Source organism: Acanthopagrus latus, chromosome 14 (genome assembly GCF_904848185.1).
Source record: "Acanthopagrus latus isolate v.2019 chromosome 14, fAcaLat1.1, whole genome shotgun sequence".
NCBI classification, from domain to species: domain Eukaryota; kingdom Metazoa; phylum Chordata; class Actinopteri; order Spariformes; family Sparidae; genus Acanthopagrus; species Acanthopagrus latus.
Window position 1 is genome coordinate 11,333,065 of NC_051052.1, and position 12,748 is coordinate 11,345,812.

The window sequence follows — 12,748 nt, forward strand, 5'->3', positions numbered from 1 at the left end:
TATATTTTGCTCGGGAGAGAAATACAGGGAGGCCTGCTGATAGAAAATGGTCCCTCAGCGGCACAAAACGAAAAATTCTTGTTTATTTGCTCGTGTGAAAGCTGTGTAGGAGAGAGATTGAGAGAAGAACGGACTGACAAAAGGAAATTAAAAAAAAAAGTTGAAGGCAGAGAGAAAGAGAGAGAGGGAGAGAGCTGGGGAGCCTATAGCTGAATGGTGCCAGGACAGTGATTCAGCATAATATGAATAATGACTAATGAATAATTTATAATAGCTCTGTGTACTATCAGCAGTAATATATACCAGTAATAATATAGGGATGAAATATATATTAGCCACATACGTCTGCGGCATCACATTATTCATGAAAAGTGGTGCTCCGCAGCCAATCGCTCTTTATAAAGCAGAAAAGATTCATGCTGCTGTCCAACGGGAGGTCTGAGGGCGGCGAGGGTTAGGCCGGGTTCAACGAGAGATCAGTTCAGACAGTAAATAACCCAGACATGTCAGCGTGACAATTAGACGGTCCGTAATTCAGTGTCATGACGCCTCTATTGTAGTTGTTGCCATCGTTTCGACAACCCTGACTGAAAATTGGGGAAGTTATCTAGAACAAATTGTGATGGTTTGCAGGTCTTGCTCGACGTATGGAACACCATAAAGACAATCTCTTTAATGTTTTCTCTCAACGCAATACACGCAGAACAATAAAGGTGCCAACTGGAACCAAAAATGGCTTGTCTGCAAAATGGTTCTTGAAGGAGAGTTATTTCAGAGAGTTATTTGTTGAGACAGCTGGTTTAATAGAGAAGGGTTTTTTAGAAATTGTATTTGCAGAATAATAACAAGTACTGCCCAATTGGCAACAGGTGATAGTACCATGATTGGATGTGAAAGGGGAATCCTGGAAAGCTTCAGTCAACGTTTCCAAGCATGGATAGGGCCTGGTTCATTACATTGTGAAACATATAATGTTAGAAAGAAGGTTACATTTGAACTCATTTATTCATAAACTGATGGCAGAGGTTGCCACGCATGGGCCGACCTGCTCATCAGGAGTGATACAGCGCTTCATTAACAAAGCACCCCAGTGATAGTTCCTTGATCAGCGACTGAGTAGCCCTACCTCCTGAGCTACAGCTGCTCACACTAGCAGCAAAACAAGCGATCTGATGATGAAAGGTTTCGTTCCAGTAACTTAACCCCAGTGTTCGGTGCACTCTGTGGATGAATGTTTCAAGTCATTTTTTCTACACTGACTGCATGCAGCCGTTACCACAGTCACGAGGGGTGCCACGGTGTACTGGCACAGTCTGTCTTTCACATCAGTGCTTTGAGGTCAAACCGCTGGAGGTCAGCAGAAACAAGATATCAGGGGAGCCGAGTTGCCTTTTAAACAAACGCCCAAAACGTATTTGGAAGAGAAAGTGAAGGCAGACGTGGAGGTCAGTGCTCAAACATCCATCAAAATCTCCAGACCAACTTCCCAGTTCAACTCAATGCACTTGCTGTAGTTGTGCGCTCAACGGTTACCAACACTTGTTGGTAAGTGGTGTTTACCTGAAAAAAAAAAAGTGGTTTAGATGCTGAAACTTAAAGAGCTTATGTCCATAACTACAGAAATAAGACTCAAGCTGTAAGAATAGATTTTCATCTTTCAGACAAACATTTTCTGCCTAATGAAATTCAAGTTTTTGGCAGATGCATTTATTATTATTATTATTTTTTTCACATTTTGACCTTTTTAGCCTTGCCTCTACGCGCATACATACTCACCAGCTGAATGATATGTAAGTGATTTTTTGGCATTGACCTTCTTTTGTTTCACACACACAAAACTTAAGCGCAAATTATGGAACAAGCAGAAATACACACAGTCTTCAATCCGATGGCTGCTATTTGTGCGGCGGCGTATTGACATACGCCTTGGCTTCAGCGCTCTCTTGTCAAATCATGTAGAGCCAAATCTCTGTCTGATGCTCATTTCCTATTCTATTCTATTGATTATTCATTTCTGTCTTGGCAGATTAGCCCTGAAGCTAGCCCCGAGCCAGACAAGTATAGTTATAACAAGCAAACTCTGCACTCTGTGTGTGTGTATGTGCAGGTTTTTGTGGGCGGGTGTGTTGCTTTTTTCTTGCCTTATGTTATCACACATAAACAAAAAAACAGATTTAAACTAACATAGCTGCATATGTTGGATTTGTCATGACAGTGATTTATAAGTGTCTGAGTTGTGATGCGTGTGTGGGCAGCTTTTTCCCTATCCTGTCATCTCCCTGATGTCTCTCAGACATGTTTGATAAATGAGAGAGGAGTTAATTAAGCAACCTTTATGTAAATCTATTCACAACCATCTGAATTGAGTTTACGTTATCCAAGCTTTATAAATACATTTCCTCACTTAATTATTCCCATATTCATCTCATCAGCATCCTGAAAGGGGGGGGAATAAATATCTGTGTATATGTATGTGAGCCTGCCTGACAGAACAGAGGAAAAAAGCAAAACGAAAAAGAGACGAGCCTTTTTTTTTTCCGGCGATGGGAGGGGAGAAGGAGGGAATTGAATGTGTGTTCCTAATTGATGTTTAATTAAGGAGCTTGTCCAAATCATTAGTCTGTCTGTCAGCCGTGATGCCATCAATCACTCCCAGTGTAAAAAAAATACTGGCTAGCACACGCTGGTCCATGAAGGCATCCATCAAGGCACTTAGCCAGTCAGTGCCGCTGCATTAGCCTCACCTCATCGCCTCGATGTATTGGTTTGTGTTTGTATTAGACACAGCGAGGCAGCGAGGGACATATTTTAGTGGCCATTGAGCCGCCCTGCAATATGAGGCAGGAGATATATGGGGGCTGGCTTTAAGTTTTCAACTTCAACATCATGATGACTGAAGAAGAAAAGACAGTGTTTTGTTGAGTTTGGTTTAACAGTCTGTCCACTTGAAAGAACGCCGCGTGCAGAGGGTATTTTAATAATTCAATAATACTATTTAATAAAAATAAATTGAGCTGGCCTGCCTGCTAATGTAAGCAACATAGAGTCGTGTGGGAAGTGGGGCTGATAGGACCTGTTTTCTACGTCGCTTCACCTTTTTCAGTCAGAGGTCGCATGTCGAGCACAAATGGCTATCAAAATGGAGATTGAGAGTCTGAACAACAGAAGTGACAGATTCAGTAAGGTAGTTGTAAATGTTATGTTAGCAAACAGAAAGCACGGTTATGTTCTATTTTTTTATTTTGTTTGTTTGTTTTTGTGATCCATAAAGAATAATTTTAATTATTTTGTGAAACACCTTCCTCGAAAAAGTTCTGTAACGTGTGTCTAGGTTGAAGGACCCTCATGAGGCTTTTGCATATTAATTAAAGCCGCATTATTTTGAAATCGGCATTTAGAGTTTTTTAAAATGCAACACCACTGTCTTAAATACAAATCCCAGGTCTGTAACAACGTCATGAAAATGTGTATGTTGAAGTAAACATGTATGTAACGCTGTGATCCTAGCCGCTCACTGAAGTTACAAGAAACAAGTGATAGAGACCCCATTCACCCCATTACAAGACAACTGTACCATCAAAATGATGGTAAGGTGGTTCCATAATGTTGCTTTAAATTCAGAGTGACAGACAATGGGAAGTAACTGATAGGTGATGAAAACGTCTTTCACTTGTGGTTGAAAAAGCAACCTGCACAGACTCAGAACTTTGAGGCAGCGAACATTTTGTTCACATCATATTTATCAAAGCGCCACTGTTGTTGTGTGCTAACACAAGCGTGAGCAGGAGCTTTGGATGTCGGTGCATTCAAGTTTCGAACACCTTTGAAGAACTCCCACAACAAAGACTCAAGAAAACTGCTGCCTAAGAGGATTTTTATTTCATGCTTTCATACAACACAGGCCTGAACCGGTGACTGGAGGAATATTTGAAAATAGGTATGTACAATTTTAGACATCATCGTTAGATTGATACATGTGCAGAAAGTGATGCGTTTTACCCTTGAAGAAACTCATAATTGAACACAACTGACAGTTTGATTATAGCACAAAGAAGGATTCATCTTCAGCGGACTTTTGTTTCAATTTAAACATGATGCATTTCCTCCATCGTCTAACATCTGTTCCACCAACAGTCCCTAAAAACCATCAGCTCGGCACCCAGCATGCTGCGCCTCAAAAGGCAAATAATGACTAAGAATAACCATTTCTGTTTCATGAATTCTTCAGGAGGTCACTTTAGAATTCGCCGGGCTTTCTGTGTTTAACTTCAGCTCCTCACGTCTACTGTTGAGGTTATATTTGGGTTGCTGTTATCTCCGCTAATCCTGATGTTTCCACCGGTGTGAGTGGCAGCACCACCTCTGCGCTGATGTCGAAATGCCACGTTAGACAACTTAAATGGTACTTCGTGCAGTTGAAGAGGCACTCGAAGAGGTCTGTTTCACAATGCGATATCGAGTTTGAATAATGGTAATGATGAGCGTTACCGCCGTGACTCCCATCTTCAAAGATGTCCTTAAAGTGCTGGGTCCCGACTGCAAAACTGTTATCTTTTGTCGTCTAAGGGCTTTCAAGTGTAAATCCTCTTCAACCATACAGTCTGTATCAGCAGGTGTCGCGATCTACAAATGGCGGATCATCTCAATTTCAAAGAAAACTTTCATCACGAGGCAACTTTCCGAACGGGAGCGTCTGCCGTGCCTGTGGCTTCTTATTAACGCAGAACCAAGATGAGTGCCTGCTGTTAAACAGATCACAGCGCCCCGGCCTCACATGCCCGCGCACCGAGAACAAATAATCAACCCAAAAAAAAAAGAAAAACTATATGAAAATGACTCAGAGGCAGATATGGAGATGATTGTGTCCTCGTGCGTTATTTTTTTTTTTTTTCGGGGGGGGGGGGGGGGTTAGCAGATCTTTTATGAGACATGAAAGTCACTTTTCATCTCCGCTTCTGCCTCTCAGAGTTTTTCCAAGTCTTTATTTTTTTTTTCCTTCTTACCGAGCAGCCAACCAACCCCGAGCTGCCTGTGGTCTCAGATGTCATTAACACAGAGCAGAAAAAGGCTGAATTTAATTTAACAGCTGCTGGCTAGAAAAACGGAATAAAGTGTAATGTGTACAAGACAGACGGGGTGCATATTAACGAACAAACATCCTGTCAGTCCGTCTCTTAGCATCTCTGTGCCTTCACCTCCATCTCAGCCCGTGTTCCCGTTTACAGTATCTCCTCCACTTCTTTCACACACATAAAAAACCAAGACTGTACAGCATGCCACGTGTGTTAAAGGCTCAAAAATGTCTTTATTTTGCACCTTTTCATGCGCAGAGAGATGAAATGAATCGTTTTGTGGGCCACTTCATTGATTTGACAGGCTGTTACTGGCTGCAGACAATGGACCAGACAGATCCAATAAAAGCTGCATTGTATTGTACTCCTCACACACACTCCAACACACACACACACACACACACACACACACACACACACACACCGCGCTCTGGGTTACAACACCTGACGCAATCCCAGGAAACAGAGAGAGTAGTGTTTTTTCCCAGTTAGCACAACTCATGACTGCGCCAGTCGTTTAACTGTCTCAGGGCACAGATTGCATTGTCTTGCGATATGCTGATTAATGATGCATCGTGTCATTTCACATCTCGTAAGGACAGCGGAGAGGTCCTCATTATCCCGTGAACTACGGCTCAGAATACAAACGCTTCTGTCGTTCATTTAGTTTTCCTTCGCATGGATGTATAAGCACGCGCACGTGCGGATGCACGAGGACAAATTCGCCTCGTTTCGGAAACACGCGCTCCGTGTCACAAGGTCACAAATCTGGTTACAGAATAATGACTGCAATCAGTATTCTCGTTTTTATGGGTCAGTTTTAAAAGGTCGAGGCAAACCCCTCTATCAATACTCCCCTTGCTGACATCCTGACTCTGAGGCCGTTTGGAAGGCAGCTGTGCTCTCCACAGGGCGATACTGAAAGTGTTATAGTTTAATTTGGAGTTACCCTTAATTGGACATCCCGCCTCTGATGTGTGTTTTTAGGTTTGTGTGCTGACAGTACAGCACCCTGCGGCCCCCGTGAGCGCGGCATTAAGAAAGCACTGTGAACTGAAGTCCCCTTTTCTCTCTGCGGCAGGATGTTGAAAAGTTTCCAAATATCAGCGGGGCAGCAGCGGTTACACCAGAAAATAGAAATATTGCAGGCTATTACAATAGGTAACTTAAGGAGAAATGGAGTATGCAATATTTCTTAGTAAACGTGCACAGAAAACCTAAATGTATTGTATGTACTCAGTCACAGTCAAATGAAAGTAAGGCTTGCGGAGTCATCAACTTTTCTGTCATCCATTCAGTGCTTTTCCCCCATTCTCGAACTTTCAGAAACACATTGAGGACATTTCTTCAGATTTGGTACACAGGATCACTGTAACTCAAGGAGGAACGGAACAGACGTCAGAGGTCAATGTCACTATGACCTCACAAAACATTAATGGCTATAATTTAGGGATTCGTACCATAGTTACAATGAGATTTTGTTTGTGAATGTCTAACGGGATAAAATGAGGAAGTTGTGACCTGTGATATCTGAGAGGTCAGAGGTTTATGATGTTGATGAAAATGGAAAATGGATCTTGCTGCAGGAGTAGTTCTAAACTTTTTTATGTATGTTTGAATATTTTTTTTTTTCTTCACTCTGCTTCACATTAGAAGGCAACCCCACCACTTTTACACATTGAAGTGTGTTTATAGGTCTGCGGAATTACTACTGCGCTACTGGGATTTAACAGGTGGCCCACTGTCTACACTGCTTTTTTTCACATATATGCAGTAGCACTCGCCGAGACCTGTAAATGTCCTTTAACGTGTAACATTTCTGGAGTTTGTCTATAAGGATAGAGCTACAGACCTTTAGCAGCTGCCTCTGCAGCCTTGACATGTGTTTGATGCTAAAAAGATGGATTTTTGGTAGAGTACCACTTCAGTGCTGACAGTACATTTACACTCATTTATTTCCTGTTTAGCTCTATTTACTGACTATCAGAATAATTAGGTTCGTAATTATGTTAGGATATTAAGGCAGCCTGTTGATTATTCAGCCTGTATAGAGATGTGTCAGCGTGCTGTATTATCATCGAACTAGTTTTTTGAGATTGCATCCTTTAACTACATTCTGCACTGTGCTGTGATGCACTGGGAGCAATGCGGCAGATGATGCACATAATCAGCCAGTGTAGATGAGGAGGGTGCGCATAGGTTGGACTAATCTGTGTGTAGGCTATGTGCTGTGTTGTGACAATAAGCCATATGGCCATAAGGATGTATATTCAGTCGGCTTCCCTGTGTGAGCTTTCATATCTGGAGGTAAAGACTCCCAAAGGTAATCTAACTCTTGGCAAAACAACTGTTACAGCGCAAAAGGTGTAAAATGTATCATTACAGATTTCACTTTTAATTGTCTGAACACACCGAGGGCGTTCAAATCCGAACACAAATGTTTCCACCAACATTAGTGCAAAAAGTAAACACTCAAATTTCATATGTCATACTATTTAATGCGTGGCATATTTAACATCGACTTGGTAACATTGCCCCCTTGCCCCTACCACTTATTCCTACCCCTCCATACCGCAACAAAGACGTATTTCAATGTTCCATTCCCCTCTTTGCTGGTATATAAAACCCAAAACTTAACTGGAGTCCAGCAATGAAGTTGCTGCACTTGGTACCGCTCCTCTAATATTGATGCAGACTGGCAGGGGTTGCTAATGTTAGCCTGGGAAGCACCACTGGTGGTAAGGTAAGGAAGCAGCTTCCTTTTTGTATTCGATAGTTCAAAGTTGTGAATGAATTGTGAGTCTCCATGCCTTTCTATCTCCATCACATAAATGGCAAATGGCATTCAATACCAAGTTTGCCATGGAAATGGTGAGAAGATCTTTAGGTTTCTTTCAAGGTATCTTTAAATACAGGAATACATGATACAAACAGAACAAGAAATCAATCAATAAATGCAAATTTAAACTTGAAAGAACACCACTGAGGGATTAAACCCCACAACTCTTGTGACGCTGCTGCAACCAACGTGTCAAGCATCTTATTGCCAGATATAGGACTATTTTTGTTTTCTCTGTGAATGACATTCAGATTGTTTAGTTAGCTACAAAACTAGATTAAACCATATTAGATCAATCCTCTATGCATTAGGAGGCACACATTTCAATCTCCAATTTCAGAACATGTAATTGAGACTGAAGGTCATTCAGCAGTCTAAGTTCAAAGAGGACATCACATTTCTCCATTATCCTGCGTTCAGAGAAGTCAATCCGCACTAAGAAGGATAAGAGACAAGCACAAATGTTTAAATACTTTAATCCCTGCAGAGAACAATTCAATTATTTCAGCCTACAACTTAAATGGTAGATTTGTACCATTTAAACTGCTGCTGTGCATAGATTTAAGAGCTTTAAACTCACCCGAGTGTCAACTTCCATAAACTCTTTGTTAAATGTTAAATCTGCATTCTTTGTATCGGACGGGTGGTTCAACCGAGATCTGTGACAAGAGCAGTCAATTGACCACAAATTGGATTCCATCAAGGCAGTTAGCCAGTCAGTTAGCTACATTAGCTTCACCTTGCTGCACTTCTCTATTGTTTTTTTTTTTTTCTTTCCACGACACGCAGCAGTTGGTCCAATATAGTATTCCCATCGCCCTGCTGCCCAAAGGGTTTTTATCTGGGGCTAAGTAGCATCAATCACATTACTGAGGCTGTTGCCAGAGTAACCTCAGGGCACAGCAAGACTTTTAAACCCCTTAAAAAACTTTTAGGCCACAGTAGTATTGTTTGACACAGCGTAATAGCCTGACACCATTACATTTTTGGGGGGCAGCAGCACAGTACATTCAAAAACTGAATCAAAAACTGAAAAAAAACCAGGTACTTTTACACCATACACACTGTTCATTCTACTGGTAGGAAATAAAGACAATTAAATATAGATTTGGCCGTGAGCGTGTGAAACCGGGCTCGTGGCCAGAATTCCAGAAGCTAATGAGAAAAGCGCTCCCTCTCTCAGCAGCCACTGAGGTGTGAATGTGTGCTATTACAAATACAGAGCAGGTTGTTGGCTGTAGGTGCATGCCTCCTCTGGATAAATAAAGGTTACTGTCATTTGTGCAGCTGTTTTTTTTTTTTTTTTTTTTTTTTTTTTTTTTTACTAATGAAATGTCAAATTTAAAGGTTGTGATCCACAGACCAGCATGAGGTGCATTTTTATCAAACTTTTGCCACAGTCTTCACGACCCAAGGGACTGAGGCTTTACTGGCCACCATATTAGGCGAGAATGTGCAAAAACAGGAATGAGAAAACAGGGCAGCAGTAGAAAGTGCTGTGCTACCCCCTGGAGCAGGAGCAAAGCACAAGAGACAGAGGAAAAACAAGATACCAGTTTACAGGATGTTGCATCTGACAACCAGAGATGGTAATGTGAGTGTGTGAGGCTGAATACAAGTTCACCATTTAGGGGGAGAGGGAGCACTACTTTCCTCCTGCGTCACACACACACACACACACACACACACACACACACACACACACACACACACACACACACACACACACATTAATTGTCTCTGTGCCTTTACTCTCTTCGTGCACACACACTTGAAGGTACTGTACGGCTCTGTTATCCAGGGATTGAGAGGAGATGAGCTCCATTATTTCTCCAGCATAGTGAACAGCTACTTGGATGGACCATGTGGCACCGAGACGATGCCAGCTAACTTCCTGCTGTGGCCCACACACACACTAGTGCACACACCACCACCACCGACAACACACACATAAATACAGACATGCATACAAAACACCCGACAGCCTGCTATAACTGTGGATTGGATTTCATTCTCAGGACCCCATTAATTCCTTATGGATTCTCATATTGATTGAGGGGCCTCTGGTCTTGTTAATTCAACTCAAGCCCAGACAGGGTTTTGATTCGGTTTGCCTTGCCTGAAGGTGACTTGCCACTTGTAAGAAATGGGTGAATAAAGCCGAGAGACAGGCGGTGGTGGTGGGAAGCGGGGCGAGCGAATGGGGGAATACGGGAGGCAAGAGGGAGGAGGAGAGACAGAAAATGAGGCAGATATACGAGATGGGGAGAGAACACAGAGGGGCAACAGCAAAAAAGTATGTCAGAGAGCGACGAGAGTTACGGAAGGACGGGGAGATAAAAAGAAAGATGATGAATTTACAGTGTTTGTATTTCCTATAGTCGTCCCAACTCCTTGAACTTTTGGTGAAAAACAGAGCAAAAGACCGTCATCATCAATTACTGATTTCCTTCATAACACACCAAGGGCTTCTTATTTCCCCTCTGCTCTCTCTTGCATTAGCTCATTATGCTAATGAGCCGTTACATAAAACCCTCCCAATGAATTGCAACAAGGATGTTATTTGAAATTTGTGTGTGTGTGTGCGCGTCTTTGTGTCTGCGTGTGCCGTACGTGTTAGAGAAGTATGTCGGCTTGTGTGAGCGCGTGCATACGTGTGCTCGGAGCACGAAGGCCGGCAGTAAATATGCATTTGTTTCATCGCCAATTGATGAGCTTAAACACAACTCTGCAGTTATTAATTAGGCTGCAGTCATGAGATAAGCCACATAACTTTAAAGGAAGGACGGAAACACAAGAGGAGCGCGCTGGAGCACATCTAAGTACTTGAACAACTAACAAAATATGAGTCGCTTTGGTCAAACGTATGACTGTAGAGAAGACCTCAACATGAGGCCCCGGTGACGAGGTTCAGAAAGAGGACAGAGGAGTTTATTTTGTCTTCTCTGAAACGCTTTCTTGCCTTTCCCCGAGACAAGGAAATGCCATTATCAGTGGTTCCGAAGATGTAAAAAAAGGAGCATGTTGTTCTTCTCTCTGTAACTTCGCTACCAGGGCGAGAATGGGCTGAGAGGACTTATTTGTCATTGTCAGGCCGAGTGCCCTGGGTGCTCCGCTACCTGTCTGACGGTCAACATGTCTCGCACAAGTTCTTTTTCTGTGTGTCATCCCTCTTTCTCCCTCTCTTCCACCCCAATTTTTAGATTTAATATTTACCTGGTGGCTTCCTTTCATCTCTCTTTTTTTTTTTCTCCTCTTCCTCAGCCAAGGTCTACATATTGCCTTCTGCTTGGGTCTCTGTCATCTTATGTAGCCTTCGTCTCTATTACACACATTTTATTTTTCTGCCATTGCTCCTTATATTTGGGGCCTCATTGCGGAACATTTCCTGGCTGCTTGTTCTGTCTTAAGTCTCAAGGGGAGTCAAATTATTCCGACTAGGCAATTCTTAAACATGGCTCTCTTAACTAGAACTTAAAACTGGATCCTTCAGTCAGCGCTTGTCCTGGCATGCCTGTATCCTTGACGGCTGTTTCATTTCACCTGTCACTGGCTGGCAAGCTTGCTGTAATGGAGAGGAAAAGATAGGTGTTCAGTTTTTAGGTCCAGTGAATCAGAGGCATCAATCGTTTCACAGAGGACAAGCTATATTGTATGTCTATTAACACACGACCCACAGAGTTTAAAGATAACAGGATAACATCCATTTTAAGTGTTTGTCCTCACTGCTTCTGACATACAGATCGAACAACGGTGGGGATGCCATTCTTGGCAGCTATTATGAATTCAGGTCAAGGCCATGCCATCCAAATTTAGGGTTTTGAATGTAGGATATTGTTCGGTTCGGACGCTTCTGTAGACAAATTCCGAGAAAGGTAGGATTTTGCTTCTCTGAATGTTGGTTGAAAAAGCGTCTGGAATACCAAAAATTCTAAATGAAATAAGAGATTTTCAGACTCTAACCCTGGATCTTTTGCATTAAGCCTGCCGCACATATCCTTATCAAGACTTCAATTCCAAATTGCTCCAACAGAGGCGATCTGAGGTGTCTTTTCTTTTTTTTTTTTTAATGTCGTTCATTTCCCCTCTAACTACTTTCCCTTTTTCCACCTTCTCTCAGGTTTAGAAAAAGTTGGTCGGGACTCCAGCTACGAGCAAGAGGGCAAGGTTCAGTTCGTGATGGACGCCGTGTACGCCATGGCCCACGCCCTGCACCGCATGCACCGGGAGCTCTGCTACGGGTACCCGGGCCTCTGCCCGCGCATGGCCAACATCGACGGCAAAGAGCTGCTCAGCCACATCCGCGCCGTCAACTTCAATGGTGAGTCATAGAAAAGGCGAATGTGTGGTGAATAGATACTGACAGTTTATATCACACACAGCTAATGTATCAGCAAAATACAGCTAGATTTTTTTTTTCCCCCCTTCTTTCCAGTGTCTTGCAGCAGAGATCAGTTGTTCCAGACTAATGTAAAGAAGAAGCATGGTGAACAATTAGGCTCTTTTTATAAGAAAAAGCAGAGCCTTTGAATGCTTAGACGCTGTGCGGTAATCCCACAGCGTTTATCCGCCCTGACTCGACTAATACAGCTCACACTTTAACAATGCTAAGCCCAGCTCCTCGTCTAATTTGTCTCATCCTTATCATAGAAGAAAAAAATGTGTGTGTTGCATGTAGCGTGTTCAGCTTTATTAGCTACTTAAGCTCGATGCTTTTCTCCAAACACACTATCTGCATACAGTCCGCTCTATGCAGATTCGGTCCCGTATCAGTTTCGATCCTGCGGTGCTCAATCTTTCATTTCCGCACTCTGCACGACTTCCTCCGCCGGTGACA

General features: G+C 42.6%; 1 protein-coding gene across 26 annotated transcripts in view; it reads left to right on the top strand.

Moving 5' to 3' along the window:
- Positions 1-12,748, top strand: part of grm8a (glutamate receptor, metabotropic 8a) — a 453,766-nt gene that overhangs the window by 177,207 nt on the left and 263,811 nt on the right. For all 26 annotated transcript variants that reach the window (XM_037121952.1, XM_037121956.1, XM_037121954.1 and 23 more), the window contains one exon: positions 12,032-12,232. In XM_037121952.1, coding sequence (XP_036977847.1) covers positions 12,032-12,232 — 201 coding nt within the window. The remainder of the gene's footprint in view (positions 1-12,031; positions 12,233-12,748) is intronic.